This window comes from Oxyura jamaicensis (assembly GCF_011077185.1).
Source record: "Oxyura jamaicensis isolate SHBP4307 breed ruddy duck chromosome 6 unlocalized genomic scaffold, BPBGC_Ojam_1.0 oxy6_random_OJ106635, whole genome shotgun sequence".
Classification (NCBI taxonomy): Eukaryota; Metazoa; Chordata; class Aves; order Anseriformes; family Anatidae; genus Oxyura; species Oxyura jamaicensis.
Window position 1 is genome coordinate 1,049 of NW_023304026.1, and position 16,014 is coordinate 17,062.

General features: G+C 41.4%; 1 protein-coding gene across 3 annotated transcripts in view; it reads right to left on the bottom strand.

Annotated features, from left to right (window-relative positions):
- LOC118157533 (armadillo-like helical domain-containing protein 3) overlaps window positions 1–16,014 on the bottom strand; it is a 22,660-nt gene continuing 6,646 nt past the window's right edge. For all 3 annotated transcript variants that reach the window (XM_035311916.1, XM_035311918.1, XM_035311917.1), the window contains exons 2-14: window positions 15,752–15,863; window positions 15,251–15,307; window positions 14,969–15,115; window positions 13,953–14,060; window positions 12,736–12,828; window positions 11,789–11,863; window positions 11,036–11,122; window positions 6,993–7,049; window positions 5,916–5,959; window positions 4,221–4,281; window positions 3,569–3,615; window positions 2,806–2,881; window positions 1–147 (exon numbers count right to left, since the gene is read on the bottom strand). In XM_035311916.1, the coding sequence (XP_035167807.1) occupies window positions 16–147; window positions 2,806–2,881; window positions 3,569–3,615; window positions 4,221–4,281; window positions 5,916–5,959; window positions 6,993–7,049; window positions 11,036–11,122; window positions 11,789–11,863; window positions 12,736–12,828; window positions 13,953–14,060; window positions 14,969–15,115; window positions 15,251–15,307; window positions 15,752–15,853 (1,086 nt within the window). In that variant the 5' untranslated portion in view covers window positions 15,854–15,863 and the 3' untranslated portion in view covers window positions 1–15. The remainder of the gene's footprint in view (window positions 148–2,805; window positions 2,882–3,568; window positions 3,616–4,220; window positions 4,282–5,915; window positions 5,960–6,992; window positions 7,050–11,035; window positions 11,123–11,788; window positions 11,864–12,735; window positions 12,829–13,952; window positions 14,061–14,968; window positions 15,116–15,250; window positions 15,308–15,751; window positions 15,864–16,014) is intronic.

Below are 16,014 nucleotides of genomic sequence, written 5' to 3' on the forward strand. Positions count from 1 at the left end.
TAGTTATTTTACTTTTTAATAGTTTTTCCCCAGAGGAACATTACATTTCTTACCATCTGAAGAAGGCGGGGTGGTTCCAAGCGGAGTGACAGGCGTTGTTGGAATTGGGCTGGTTGGTGTTGTCATGAGACCCATTTCAGGATGGCTCTAATCGAAAACACATGCCCAAACACACAGAGGTTAATAGCTTCCCTGCGCAGCAGTCATACAGACCACTACTTGTGCTGTTTCGTGTTCAGACGTGACTTCAATGAAATCACAAGAAACTTCAACCTCTCCTCCAAAGATGAAAGCTATGTTTCACAACCTTGGACATTTACAGTTAAACCATACGTCAACTTCTTTACTCAGCAAAACATAAAAAAGCAGCGGCTGTCTCCAACAGACAAGTAACATGCCCTTCCCCAGCACAGAATCACAAAAGGCATGCAGAAGCCTACACCATTCATAGTTTCTGACACACACCTCCCCTCAAAACAACCCAAGGGTGTGCATTTGAAGTCTTCCTCTACAATCCTTTAGTTTCTCTTTCTAAAAGCAAATCCTCCTACCCCTCTCACCCTCCACCTGCTCATATTCAAAGACGATAGCACTTTATTACCTCTCTGTACCACCGTAAAGCCCAGGCAATGGAGGAAAAGAGTGTGAAACATAAGTAACACTATTGTTATCGATCCTCTCTGATTCTATCAGCCAGTTTCTCTGCACATTTCATCTTTGCTAACAGTTGCCTGCCTAATTACCGCTTCGATTTTACTCTTCGTAAGCTCCCAGAGCTATCCAAACTGGTGATACAGTCGGCAATCTGCCATGCTATTTTAAATCTGGCTGCCAAGCAGAGTGTCCATTTCACAGGGCATGTTTTACATAAACGCATCATCTGCCTTCATATATCAGCACAATCTCAAAAAAGAAAGGGATACAGAACTGTTGATTTGATGTCGGTTCTTCGGGGTTCTTACAAGTGAATAGGTTCAGTATTGTCTTTGAATATCTCATTTTATCAGAAACCATAAATGCATATATTTTATGGGAAGCATGGACACATACTACAATTCAAAGACAATTTTAATCATCGCATGCACCAAATCAAAATGCAATTTTCCATTGAAAATTTTACATAAAACAGGTTTGCTTTCATAGGTTTTGCCGTGGTGTTTACCTTCCTTTTCCCCAAACATTAACTCTCAGTTGAGAGATAACAGTGCCACCTAGCAGCAAAAACTGAGGACCAACAAGCTAGTTAAGTATACAAAGGGTTCGCACTTCAGGCACCAGAGCTATATCCCTGCTCTTCCTATGTGCTCATACAGTAGCAGGTAGTCATTCAAGCAGTCTGCAGTCCAGCAACAGACACAAACTTGGACAAGAGCTTTCATCAGCTTTTATGAAGTTTTTCAAAGGACAGCATGCCCTGCCTTGACCTCTCTTAAATGAAGGACTACAGACAATTCGCTCAACAACATTAGATCTCAATTTCAATCAAGCCCACTGAACAGTGGCTGCTTCAGCTACCACTTTCACAGATAACTAGTTTATCCTTTTGTTATTAATTTAAGAGCTTTTACTCTGGCTGCTCTTTTCCTACCTCACTTTTTCTCCCTGCCAAAGGCCTCTTCTCCCTCAGGGATATCTTGGCCACACAAAGGCCTGAATTGGTATTACACAGAACTGAAAGCAGAAGACTCTCACAAGCAGTAGGAACGAACAACCTGGGAAAAGAGAGGCAGGGAACTCGAGCAAATTAACCGCCCACGGAACAGAAGCTTTCTTTGGAGGCAGTAGATCTGCCTATCAGGCTTCCTCCATCAACACCACTGTCAGGAGTTCCCCAAAGGTCTCTACTCCCTCTGTCATGCAAAGTGTCTAGCCTGTGATGTACAGCTGCACTCTCTGAGGAGCTGAAGTAACTGGGGAAAGGCGTTAACTGCTTTGCTGTCATCATTTTTGTAAGTACTGCTAGTAATTCATGAGAAAAAAAAAAAAAAAATGAACAGCCTAAACTGGAAGGTCTTCCTAAATTCATCAAGACATCCCTCCACAGCACAATCGTCAGATCAGACAGACTTGTTATTTCTCCCCCAGCAGTGACAGCCTTTGCAAACTTGCACACTGTTTAAAAAAGCATCCAGAGGTTTGCGATCAAAGGTACAGAGCAGCCCACTGCTTCTCAGAAGGCTGCCATAGCTCTGCTTCTTCACCATAAACAGAGCAAGGAGGAATGCTCTGTTCTGGAAGTGGTCTCTCAAGCAAGAGGGATCAGGCTCTCCAAATAAAGCTTGAACACAAAATAATATTTAAAACAACAGCCCTCACACATGGATTAGTTGTTAAGTGAAGGATACCTAAACAAACAACATGCAGGATGTCACAGGCAGAACAATTCATCCAGCTTGGAGCCAGATCAACCTCTTTCCCTCAACTCTAACGTATCATTGGCATGAACTGCTCTAATAGCTGCAGCAATCTTACCCCTACCAGTCATCACACTGCATCTTCCCTGAAGGCATTATCAATAGGACACAGAAGGAATGCAGCTTTTCCTGTTCAGTGGGAAAAATGGTTCATCCTAGCATGAGTTGTGCCCTCAAAATGTAATTATTTTCTGGCAAGGCAGGAAACATTGCCTAAAAGTAAAATAAACCCTGGGCTGCTTTTGATCTTTCCTGCCCATCTACACCCATGACAAGTACCTAGAGGAAAACAAAAAGAAAACTCATCTTTCCACCAATTTGATTCCTGTCTTTTTTCATTTCAAAAGACATCTCCTATGAAGAAGAGGGCAAACACCACGCTGAAACTCACTTGTGCCAGAACTGTGATGAAGTTCCGGTTTAAGTGAACAGCTTCATAGAGGGCCAGCAGTATTGCTTCATTCGTTCTGTGGAAGGGATACACACAAAAGCAGAGTTAATTAAGGGCTAACACCAAATGAGAATCCTGAGATCAAAGCTGCCCAGGAGCACAGCCCATCTGAAATAACGTGTTTTTTTCCAACCATGTAAAAATCTCTCTTTATTTTTTTTTCATTATTAATAATACTGAGCAGTCCATAAAAACACCTTTTTTCAGATCTTAGCTATAATCTTTGTTTCCCTCATGCTGAATGTCTCCATCGTTACTCAGTCTTAAGCAATGTTTTCTTCTTAAAGCCCTTTGTTTTTAGGGTATAGGTTCCTACAGCTACCACAAACCCTCGTATTTTTCACTTGCCCCCTTGATTTAGGGAATACATTCTTCAAGACAAGAGTACATGAACCATTACTTCCTGCCTGCCACTTCCAACATGACTTTTATACATTAAACACACCTCATATAAACCACAGGTTTGTTTTGTTTGTTTAAACACTTCATTACAAGCAATTCAGCAGTGGTTCCTCCTGCTGCACCTTTCTCTTCCTTAAGTAACCAAGAAACCCATTGATTACAGAGGAGTGGTGCCATTTCAGTTACAAGAGAACTGACACCTCTTTCATTTGCTACATTAAAACAGTTCCATGATGGAGGAAATCACATTGACAGAGTAGTGAATTGCCACTCCTTGTGAAACTAACATCTGTTCACTTACTGGACTGATATCTTCTCATCAGCATCTGCTATGAACATGCTGCCCACCTATGGAAAGAAAGAGTATTACAAAGGATGAATTTTTGAAAGTTATTAGACAAGAGAGAAGACATGGATTTAACTAAATCGCAGTGCCTCGGGAGAGGTGTTCTCATCCAAGGCACAAATGCAACTTTCTTTCTAATACCAGCAAAATATAAATGGGAAAATTCCACAAAGGACAGAACAGGATGACCATCTACAAACACATTTTATTTTGTTCTATTGTAACTGACCAATGCTTATTCCGTCAAATGCCAGAAGGAAAAAAATACTACATCTTAAATCCCAACCTGGATTAGTCTGTGATTTTGTGAAAGGACAGTAGAGATCATTTCCCATCTGCTTGTCCCAAAGCAGTAGCAGTTTTACCCATGTCACTCCTGACAGCAATTAACACTGAACTATCCTTACTTTTGAAAGTGCTTTCCCAGCCAGACAATAATATACTCCTCAGAATAAAGCTATTTCAGTTGTATTTGGTTTGGATCAGATCAATGTGTCCCCTCCTCCAGAGCCAAATTCTAACTCAGTTTTTGGAAACTATCACCTTCCTCCTGACCTTCCATGAGGCCCCTGTATTAAGAATAGAAAAGCATTTCTTCCTTGCTTACCATATTAGTTAGGGCTGAGAAGAAACCACTCTGGTGCTCCTCTTCCTTATCTTTGTATTGCCTGAACAAAAAGGAATAAGAAAGAAGCTAAAGGCTTAGAAATGGTAGTATGGTTATCTTCTCTAAATCCTGAGACAGCTTTATCTGATTTGGATACAAGCTGGAGAAAGTTCCATTCACAATTCCTTTTCAAGAAGCCACAAAAAGGGATGCAAGGGTGTTAAAATATTCGTCAATTGCTTAAAGTGTGGGTGCTGAAAGGTGCAACTGATCAACATCTGTGTTGTTATACAGGATATATTCAATCTGGGCTAACACTACGGAGAAGAGATAAGTGACTTTGGAAACTCTGTCCTGCACTGGCGACACAGTATACCACTAACCATATGAACACAGCCAGTAACTACAGACCACTTTAATTCCAACCATCATCAGATACAGACTAAACCACAGCTCATCACCCTACAGCCAGCAGAAACCATGAAGACCCTTAGCTAGTTCATGGCCCAGTCCTGCCTGGTCCCACATCCATCGCCCCAGAGATGACTCGTTAATCTGACCTAACAAACTGCTCTGCTGACTGCTGTCCATTCCTGCCTGGCCTCCTTCCATGGCAAACTAGAAAGCACAAGGATGTTCTGGAGCAGTCTAGGAAACATGACAACATAAGCAAGCATCAGACCTATCATGTACATAGAGCTGGTCCAGAAATACAACACCCATGGGCCATGACATGAGGCCCTTAACTGGGAACTAGAATTGGAGCAAGAAGTCCGATAGATTGGGTACCTCAGATTTCAGCAAATTTGCTTCATTTGACATTGAAATGGGCTAGCAGAGACGATATGGCCATATATTGTCTTTTGTACAGGAATCTAATTACATATAGTGCAACATGCAAAGAAAACAATTGTACATTTTTGGGGCAGGGGAAGGCAGAGATAAGCAGAACAGGCTATCATCTAAGACAACTTTTGTCAGAATGAACAAGGTGGTTGAGTAGGTTTTTTTTGTTTGCTTGTTGATGTTGTTTTCTCATGTTTTACTTTAATATGCTAAATGCATTTACACAGTTTGCTGACTTGCATCATCTTGTAAGTGTATCTATAACAGCAGACCTTCCGAAGGAATTACATTTTCTGGATGTCATCCTCCCATCCCCAAAAAGCCCTCTTGGGTTACCATTTTTTTCCTGAAGAACTTTCTTCTTAGGAAAACTTACATATTTTGTATTGTTATGTATTAAACAGAGGTTGGGAACATTCTATCCCTACTGCTGGCTTGCTTGCTCTTCTTTTAGAAGTGTTATTGCTGTACACCCTTTGCAAGAGCGTAAATTCCCTGATAACCTATGATCTGGCGTTTGTATTGCCCCGGACACATTTGTTTGTAGATCAGGTTTCAGTTAAATTGGAGAAGTACTCAGTGAATCATTTATCTTCTAACCTGGGACCATAACATTTCACACAAGGCTCATACAGAGGTAACGCCCGTGACAATAAAAACACCTGGTACATATGCATTTACACTCGCAGTGACAACAGCAGCTGAACAGAAGTACTTCGAAGCATGACTATTCCCTGCCTTTCCAGATGTATCAGAGCTGTTAAATGATAAGTACTTTAATTCAGAAAAGTTTGTGGAAATGGACTGCAACTACCATGCACTTAAAAACAAGAGACATTTAGGTTTTACCTGTTATACTCTGATAAAGCCTGGGCAATTACGAGTCCCATTCCCTGCAAAAAGTGTTTTAAAAAAAAGTTTATATTACAAGTCTCAATACAGGAAAACAAACAACAAACACAGATCGCACTGCTGCACCCCCCAGTATTCCCTAGCATGCTACAAAGAGTTTCTCCTGCAGAAGTTTGAATTTATAAGACACACTGAGATAAATACGTAAGATCTAAAAAACAAGGCACCAAAATTTAAAGTTGACTATCTAGTTACGTAAATTCAGAGAGGAAAGTTCACTCTCTTTGGGCCTCCAGACATAGCTTACTCACTCAAGAAGCCTCAATAAAGTAGCAAGAACTTCTGAAAGAAGCTTGTATCAGAGGAAGTGTATCCAAAGGTTGGAAACAAAGGCCATAAACACTAATGACATTGTCACTTCTCACAAACAGCCTCCTCCATTGCACAGCTACTGGCCATCCTTCTCTGTCAAGCTAATTTAATTTAATTCAAAATAGCCATTCTCACCCTTTAGTTAGCATGGAGTTTGCTTTTTCTGCAAATCTGAAGGAAAGCTTTGAAGTCCACACCTCTCATTACGCACTGATACTTCTTATCTAGACCCGAATACAAAAACATACACAGCAGCTACAACTTGAAGTATGTTGCAGGACTCTTGATTTGGGTACAAGCTTCTAGCCAGCTGCAGTGTGGACTTTTAAAACAAAATCAGGTAACACATCAGTGGAGAGGAGATGTCCTTTGGCATGAGGTATCTCGTGCCTCTTTGGCAAGTGACAGCAAGTAACACAGATAGCTGACAAAAGCCTAATAGACCAACCTTAGCACGTTCCTTGCTACCTAACATTTTAACAACCCCCACCACTTAACTGAAGATCAAACTGTCCAAATCATGAGCTACCAAATCTATCACAAGAGCGCACTTAAGGCAAAAACGCACTACCCTTATGTTCTTTACAGCAGTACTGCTCCCAGACCCTCTTTGCATCAGACACCACAACTGCATTTGTGGATGGAAGAGCGTGCATGGAAGAGCGTCCCCAGCAGTGCTGGGTAACCGAGTCAGATACTCACATTGAGCGTGGCCTCGTCATCTACGATAGAGAGCTTCACAATGTAAGGATTCACTGACTGCTCAGCAGCAGGGGAGAAGGAAGAAAGAAAAATGGTTTTAAGTTTAGTCTTTACAAGGAAAACAAACAAACACACAAAATATTTATCTTCCAAAGTTTACCCAGCCACCTGGGAAGATTTTCCCTCCTGTCCCACAAAGCAGAACGCACACAAAGCAACAGTAGCCACATCACATGAAGGCTGTTATGCTCAGGACAACTCTTTACTTGCTCAGCCAGGCAGGTTGCTGATTTTATTCAGATGGAGATGGAGAAGAGATGGAGTTGCTGTTCCTTTGCTAGCTGGACTGTCAGTCTTGGAAGTGGAACAGCTGTCCTGACAGCACGTTATCAGTGACACACACACTGTTATGCAGCAAGCACAAGCACTGAAGCTGGGACTCGACATAAGTGTTCTGATATCTCTCTTCTGCAACACCTCACAAAGATTGCTTAAAGGAAGGAGGACTCAGGAAGGCAGACTCAGGAAGGCATGACAATATTACAGGCTCATCTGCTACAGGGACAGAGCTCAACTCCTAACAGTTACCACCACTGAGAGCCAGAAGTCTCTCGAGAATACAAATTATTTGAACTAACCTGAACAAAACACGCAGGCTCCATATATAAAGATAAGTCCTAATAATTTAGGAAGTATTTTAGATTAGCAATGTACTTTGTTGTTGTTTTGTTTACATTTGTCAGTGCAAAACAAGGTGGGTTTGGAACTAGGACAGAGAAGAAAAGGTTCCATCTGTGCAGTAAGTCCAAAGTGGATGGGAATAATAAAGCAAAAATACGTATCAGATACAGCCTTGCAAGTTACGCAGTCACTTGTTTTGCCCAAGGTTTAACAGCAGGTTAAAAATCAGGCTGATCAGAAAACTCTTGCTATTATTGTGTTCTCTGGGAGAATCAGATTTTCTCTTTGGTCCAAGAAAGAAACTGATCAGAACACACCAAAGCTCAACCAGTCGGTCAGCCTGCCTCCAGCAGCACTATCTGCTGTCTTAGAAAATGACACAGAGCACATCTGTGCATGAAGCATGTAAAGAGATTTCCTTGAGGGGGGGGGGGGGGCTATTGAGTAACATACATGCTCCTTTCTGTGCAACCATTCTCCCCTTCAGAAATTTAGTCAAGCAACAAAGAAGCAAGCTTTAAATGTATCTATATTTAACTACAGTTTTTTGAAAGAATGGAGTTGAAGCTTAGTTTGTCTAATTTCATTCTCTTGCTCTCATTATACCACGATGAGAAACTCAGGCCAAGACTCCATACCACAGCTCACACACAGAAGGCTGGTCAACCTGTGATTTGTGACCAATAAAAGTTATGAGGCTTTTGCATGCAGTGGGGCTATGCTGAATTAGGGGCAGCAAAGTTATCCGAATTCCCAGATAAGCAAACTGGCCAATGCCAGCAGGCTGCCCTGAGACATTCCATCCCATCACAGAAAGGATGGCGAACAGGTTCCTTGTCATCTCCAGCCTGCAAACAACTCTTCAGGCTCCCATTGCCCTTTGACTCTCCAAGATGCGTGCTACAGCAAGAATATCAAGGTGCTTGGCCAATAGAATCAAGAAGTCAGCCTCACTTGCTGTGGATCTCTGCCTTCTTCCTTTTCAGTTGCAACTCCCAAAACTGCAGAAGGCTCCTTAATGTTTCCTGTCTGAAATTCTCCATACCTCTGATACATTCCATGCCTCCTCTGGGCTTCCCTAACTCCTTCAGCAGCAAGCAGATGACTAACAGATGCAGTCTACACACAGCATTGCTCTGTACAGGTCAAGGCAGTTTCTCGTGCCTTTCCATTGCAAGTCTGTACTAGCACGATGAGAATATTTCCTGGGCTGCCCAGAGGGAGCACAGTTTGCTCCTGCCACTCCTTTAGAGCCAACAGTTCTGAACAGTTGCTTCCTGTGAGCATTAGTCTGCACATCTGTGATGAACTTCAGTAGCCTACAAGTTGCAGATGCACCCCTCAGACCTCCCCATATTCCTTGCCTGCTTCTCTCTTCCAATCCTATTACCTCACTCTCCTTGGTTTTCCTCTCCCTAGGAATTACAGCAAAATTCTGGAAGTCTAAATTACACCTGCTACTCCACAATATGCGCAAACATGCAATAGCCTTGAAGAGTGGCTAGTAGGCACTTTGAGTGCATCAATGAAGTGGTGACACAAACTTAGAAATAGTTTCTGCCACCACCTCCCTCCAGAAAGAGGAAAAACACAATTCTCAGCTCTTTAAAGTACACACACTATAGCATTAACGTCTTCTTTTCAGTGATGATGGACAGACACAACCTTCTGGAAACTGGGAATACTCAAGTTGTCCTCTATGAGCTACCCACTGTTAGATACCAGCAACCTCAAAGAAATGAAAGTGGAAGCTAGAAGGAGACCATTACCAAGTAATTTCTAAAAGACGAGCCAATTAACACCAGATCAGAAATGTAATCCCCAGGTGAGACATATTACGTGAAGTTGAGAGGTATTAGTAGAAGCACATGGATCTGACAGAGGGAGTGAGACCTCCCCCATGCCCTAAGTGGAAGAAAGTCGTGGAAACAAACCTATGGAAAACAAATCTTTGCTAAGAAAAGAAAGCAGGAAAAAAAAAATCACATATATAATCCCTAGTTAGATGCTTAACTTATTTTTACATCTGTAACAAATGAAGACCAGAGTCCACTTGATTATCCCCCACAAGACTTTTCCCCTGAACGCTCATTAGGGATGATTCAGCAGCTTTGCTGCCAGCCCTGATGAGGCCATCTTCTCTGCAGACAGGCCATCTTGCAGGGAATTGGAGCTTGAATAATGACTCTTTTTGTTAAAGAGATTCATGGAAAATAATTTGAGTTCTGAGAGAACTTTAAAAAAAAATCCAGCTCTTCGGTGTTTTTAAGTCTCTTCAGCACCTGCAGTTTACTATATCAAGGCAAAAAAGCGTGTGTAATTGAATGTGAAGAGACATTGGATATACTGTATGCAGCCAAATAAGTACACAAAGGAAGAGGGAAAACAAAAAGCATTTTGACTAATTTCTTTCAGTTCTGCCTAGCAAGAGACGCAACAAGCAATTCTACTAGGCTGAACGTGAGGTAAAGAAGTTTTCTCTGAGAGTTATTGATGAATCTATTTAAAATTCACTGCTGATTTTATGTTTTAACTTCTAGCAGCCACCCCTTAAGGTGCTGAGAAAAGGACACAGTAAATGCTCTTCATTGTGGTGCTTCCTCTGTTTGGCAGCCTTTTGATTAGTTAGTTTCACAGTTTCCCTATGTAGTCAAATATTTAGTTAACCTTTTACGGTTCTCTCACATTGCATCACCATAAAAATATTTTCTAAGAAATTATGAATAGGATTATAAAACCATAAAATATAGCCAAAGAAGTAAGAGTATACTTCTAACGTTTGAGAATGATTAGCTTTCAGATCAGTGACATCTTTTTAAAGGTACATAATTTTACTCCTAGAACAGAAGTTATTGAGCAAACCAAGGTCATAGCTACACTGGTGGCAGAAGTACAGGCAATACTCCACAGGCAATTTGAAGGAAGACTAGAAAATTCATGTCCCAAAAATATGAAAGAACACGCTTATGTAAAACACGATGATATTCACATTAAAGACAGAAACAAAATCACAAACAACTAATGAATTTCCAGCCTAATTAGATTTTCTTAAGCTGTTGGCACCACAATTTAGCACCAATGAAGTTCAGAACAACAAAAAGATCTATCAACAGCAGCACAGTTAACAGAACTCCAAAGGATTTGAGGCATGAAAGTCTGCCGCAATACACCGACAACCAGGCAACCACCAAACTGACTTTAAAGGCTATGACTGCCTCGCAAAGATACTGTAGCTCTGTGCTGACACCCAGATAAACGTTGCTGTGTGCTGAAAACTGTACTGTAAGCCTTTTTAATAACCTCGAGGACAGTACTAAGTAACAGAGAGAAGAGATGTTTCTGTTACCCAGTAGAATGCTTACCTCATACTTTCTGTAGTTGACCAGCAAGGCAAGAAGGACAACAGCATCATAGCCATGTTCCCTCCGACTAAGTGGGCTGGACAGAATCTGAAATAAAGAATCACATTATTAGGTTCAGGCTTGTTTCAGGAAGCTTGAGGTGACTCCGAGACCACACACAGCAGTGAAACGTATGTACAAAAGCAAATTATACTCTGACTGAAAGAGGATGTCCACAACTTTAGGAGTGTCAGTGCTTCCAAGAAATGTTGCACACAGAGAAACTTACTTATCACAGACAGGATGTACACAGGCTTTCTGGGCATAAAGGGCAAACATATTTCTCAATACCACTGGACAGTATCTCGGTGCATCGCCAGTATTTTCTGTTTCCACAAACCCAGTTCCAATTAAAAAAAAAAAGTACAATTTATCAAAGAGCAGAAAAAAAATCAGTATGTCCAGACTGCCTTTTGTAACAAATTCCTCTGATAAAGGAATCTTCCATGAAATTGGCCTACAAATCCATTCAGCTTCTATCTAAGGACAAATGTCTCAAGTGAAAATACCTGAAATACTCAGTAGTGACTAAAAACAGCAGACTGGAGTAAGGAGACAGCATTAAAAAAAATAGAAACTGTGACTGAGCTATGAATGGAAGCATCATACACTGCCAGTTAGCTTTGCTGCACTGAAAAGGCTGAAAAGCAAACATAAGACTGAAAGCTCTCACTATGTAAAAAGAACCCCTGCAGCTGAAGGAAAAAAACTTACCTGTAAAATAGCTTCGAATATGCTGTTAATCATCACATACTCCAGGATGGTGTTCTGGCTAATGTTATCTGTCACCTAAGTACAAACACAAGTTAAAATCTCACCCAGAGCCTCCCATGATGCTCTAGCTGCCTCTGGCACACACTGCGAACACAAGAATTATACTACCAGATGGACCATTTATTCACAATCTCTCACTTAGTCAGCAAGTCAAGGGTGGGACTAGCACTAGAGCTAGACGGGAAGTAAGGGAAATCTGTCCTGTTTTCTACTCCCACCCTCTCTGGCAAAAGCAAGAGCCATGTACTAAGAAGCTCCCCATTTCTTCTGCAGATTGACATTTTACACAGCTGCATGACAACACGACCAGCAGCTGAAGCAGCCTGCTACACAGGAGGCAGAGGATGAAAAAGCAGGGTTCATATGCTTGACTAAGCAGTTTTCCATCACGCTTGGCAGCAGAGACCTCCACACAAACACAACTATGTCTTATCACAACCAAGATAGTTTGTGGTTGACCATCTCTAAGAGATACTACAACCCTTTTATCCAAGTCATTCTTCACATCCTCACTACTCGTCTACTCCACATTTCCTGTCTTTCCTCAGCCCCTCTCCTCTGCTCCCTTTCAATTTATCTGAGACTTCTAATTATCTTTTTCCCTAAAAAAAATTAACATGAATCCAATTGACACTTCCTACTATGACTCTCCCCTTTTACCCCAGTTGGCACCTATCTCATGAGGTAGAAACAGTCTGCCAGCCTGTGTTGGTGCTGTGGTTGAGCTTTGAAGCTTATTCTGGGCTGTCCATTCTTATCATTCATAGTTTCTTCCCCCCTCCTAAGCTTCACATAGCAGCGTTCTGCTCAAGTTTTGAGCTAGTTCCATCCCTCAAAATGTGACATACATGAGATTTTAAGTTATTATACAGCTGGTATTTATTTACCGTCACCAAGCAGAGAAGCAGCTTCAGACACAAGCTTTTGAGGCTTTCAGAACCTTCTGCACAGAGGAGCGAGTCTAAGCTCTCCATCAGATTCTAAAGAAGAACAATCACATAATTTTAAGTATTACTTTTATGTTATTTGAAATATTTCCTACAAAAGACAGAGATTCAAAAGCGCCAACACAAAGCCACGTTATTCCAGAATCAGTAATTGAGCCATTACTACAGCTATATAGCACAGATTGTATTCACACCATTGGTTCTCAATACTGCTTTGTGTTAACTACATTTTAATGACTACAGGCATAACATCATGATCCAAGAGTTTTCTCTAGATGCGTGAAAGGTTTTTATATACATGTAATAACAGATTTTATTTGCAAAGTAAACCTGACCTCTACAAATACAATCTTAGTTTTTGTTTACAAGCCAGTTATATCACTGATTGCTTTTCTTTCTGCCTTTTTATCTTCAATGTTCCCCCATTTTACTTATAGGCTCTGAGAGATTTTGGTGAAAAGCACACCTGCAATTTAATAGTACGTACATTAATTATTATTCAAAATAGGTACTATATAGCTGTCTGATAGATATTCACAATTAATTGCTTTCCAAATACTAAATTACAGGTAATAAAGTAATTCTCAAAGGGAAAAAAAAAAGTTCTAATATGCAAATAACTACTTAATATTTTCCCAAAGCACTACTACTTTTCATAGAGAGATGAAAAACTATTAATTTCTGCGGAGAGATAAAACAGGTATTCAGCTTTATCACCAATTCCTTTGTCGTTTCTCAAAACTCAGCAGCTTTACAATGAAGAGCACCAAATAAGTTTATAATGGTATATGTGCTGATGGAAATGTGAGCACAAAGGACATTACTATTAGCTAAAAGTTAAGTGCAAGCTATGAGGTTCAATACGAGGTAGTAATGGCCTGTGACAGCCTTTCCTGGCCTTAAGATTTCTTAACCAGAATGAATGCACACCAGGGAATTAAAGGAAAAGAAGTAAGTGCTCTATTAATGAAAAACATCAGGATTTCACACGTCTTTGGGCCACTAACAAGTCAAGAACCTCATGACAGCTATGTTTAATCAGTGGCTGAAATATTTACCCAAAAAGGTGTACCTTGATAGACACACCTGTCTACAAAACACTGCCCCTGCAACAGGGCTGCTGTGCAAGCTGTTTCTGTACATTGGCAAGGCCTCACCTTCATACAAAGCTCTGCCTTATCAAAACCCACAAGCATGTTGATGATGTCAAACCCTGAAGTGGACTTGTTCTTCTGATGGACACCCCGAATCAATGCACACAAAGTCTGCAAAGGGAAAATGCAGAGGAGAAAACGTAAGGCAACACCTACAACTCCATAGCAAAACCTGCCCTAAAAACCTCTCGGAGCACTAGCAAAACACAGATATTTATATGAATACCACCAGCCTAGAAGCCATACATTTTGCCTGATTTCTTCTACCTCTGGTTTCTAAGGAGTATAACCTGGATGTTGAGCTCTCAAAAGACAATAATATATTTGTCCACATTTTTCCTGTCCAATGCCTCCTACAGGTGACTTCCCAAACCTGAAATTTATATCCTATATTCCTATAGCCGAGACAAGCTGGGCCAAATGCATTCAGACTGTTAAGAATCAGGTTGGGAACTAACAACGTCAAGTGTCAAAACTTTGGAAGCTGTCTCCCATACAAGACAAGCGTTGGTAAGGTACAACCTGCAGGAAAACAGCTTCAAGTTCTGGGTGATGATTCTTCACAGCTTCCAACAAGGATGTGTCCAGCAGGGACAGTCCACTGTATGAATTTGACACCAACTTCCCCACTACTTTATTTCATTTTTGACCCATAAGGAAATTCAAAAAGGAGTCCGAAATGGAGGTGAACAGGAGAAAGGAGAAGACAGACAAAGCTACACACTGTACTCTTCATCCCTCAAACTGAGCCTGTAGCATGAACAAGCCCCTCCCGTACCTCCACTGCAGGATCCACTTCATCCTGCAACACCAGACCCACCTGAATTTTGAAACAAGCTACTGTTTCTCAAACACTAAGGATAAATGTTTGTAATCCCCACGAACCAGAAGTAGCAACTGCTATGTAAACATCACTTCTCACAACTAAAGAAACAAGAACAAGATGCTTGACACCAGCAGCAAGCATTTTGTCTCCTCAGAAGCAGATGAGAGCACTGCCTGTCTCTCAGCTGTGGTACCTGTAGTGCATTGACCACTCTGATCGGGTGCTCCTCACCCAGTGCCTGGATGCAGTGCTGAAACAAGCAGTTGATGTTATCTTTTATCTTCATCAGCTCTTCCCCATCCAGAGCCTCCAGCTTGCCTTCCAGATATTCCAGGTTGACCTGTCAGGTTAAGAAGAACATCGTGCATGTTACACAACTGCTGACACCTCAGAAAAGCAAGTCCTCGCACTGACAGTCTGCCACCTCCTAGGCAGAACAGCAACACCAAATCAGAGGACATTCAGCTCCTGTTACCTTCATGAGAAACAGCTCCTCCCAAAACCTGGGGTTGTTCTTACTCGGGTCCTCTGTCTGAAAGAGAAAGGAACAGCCGTTGATAGCAAACAAGAAATCATTCAAGCAGAATTTAATCGAAATCACTATCACAAGGTCAATCGGGATCATCGCACTGGATGACCAAGTGGTATCACAGTACAGAGTACTGTCTACAAAGATCCCCAGAAACAGAACACCAAACAGAAGCAGCTCTCAATTGAGATGCCTCCATATATTTTCTGGATTCTTTTTTGAGAAATACTTGAAAAGCCATGATATTTTGTAGATCACAAATGGTCCTGGCAGACATCAGGATAAGGTGACATTAAGGAAGAGAGCTAGTAGGAGAGCCTGAAGTGTGTGTAGCTATGCTGTGCAACCCTTACCTTGGGAAAAGAATCCACCATGCAGAGCCCTCAGCACAAAGTACACCGAGAAAACGTAATAAACTTGAGAAAGAAGAGGTGCCCAAGTCCTTACCGTGAAAACCTCATCGTACATCAACACAACTTTCTCCTTCAATGGCTTCTTGGAAGCTGAAGATTTCCGGAGCAGTCCGCCTTTCTTCTCTGTTTGGGCCATGTTGCATACCCTGAGGGTAAGAATAGACAAAAAAAGACTAAGGAACCTTGAACTTTTCTTCAAGGCATATCTGGACTGCCTCAGCCACAAAAGACTTCTTCACTACGCTGAGGTACTAAGACTCCCACAAGCCACAAGTAGGGGCTTTAATAACTATACCA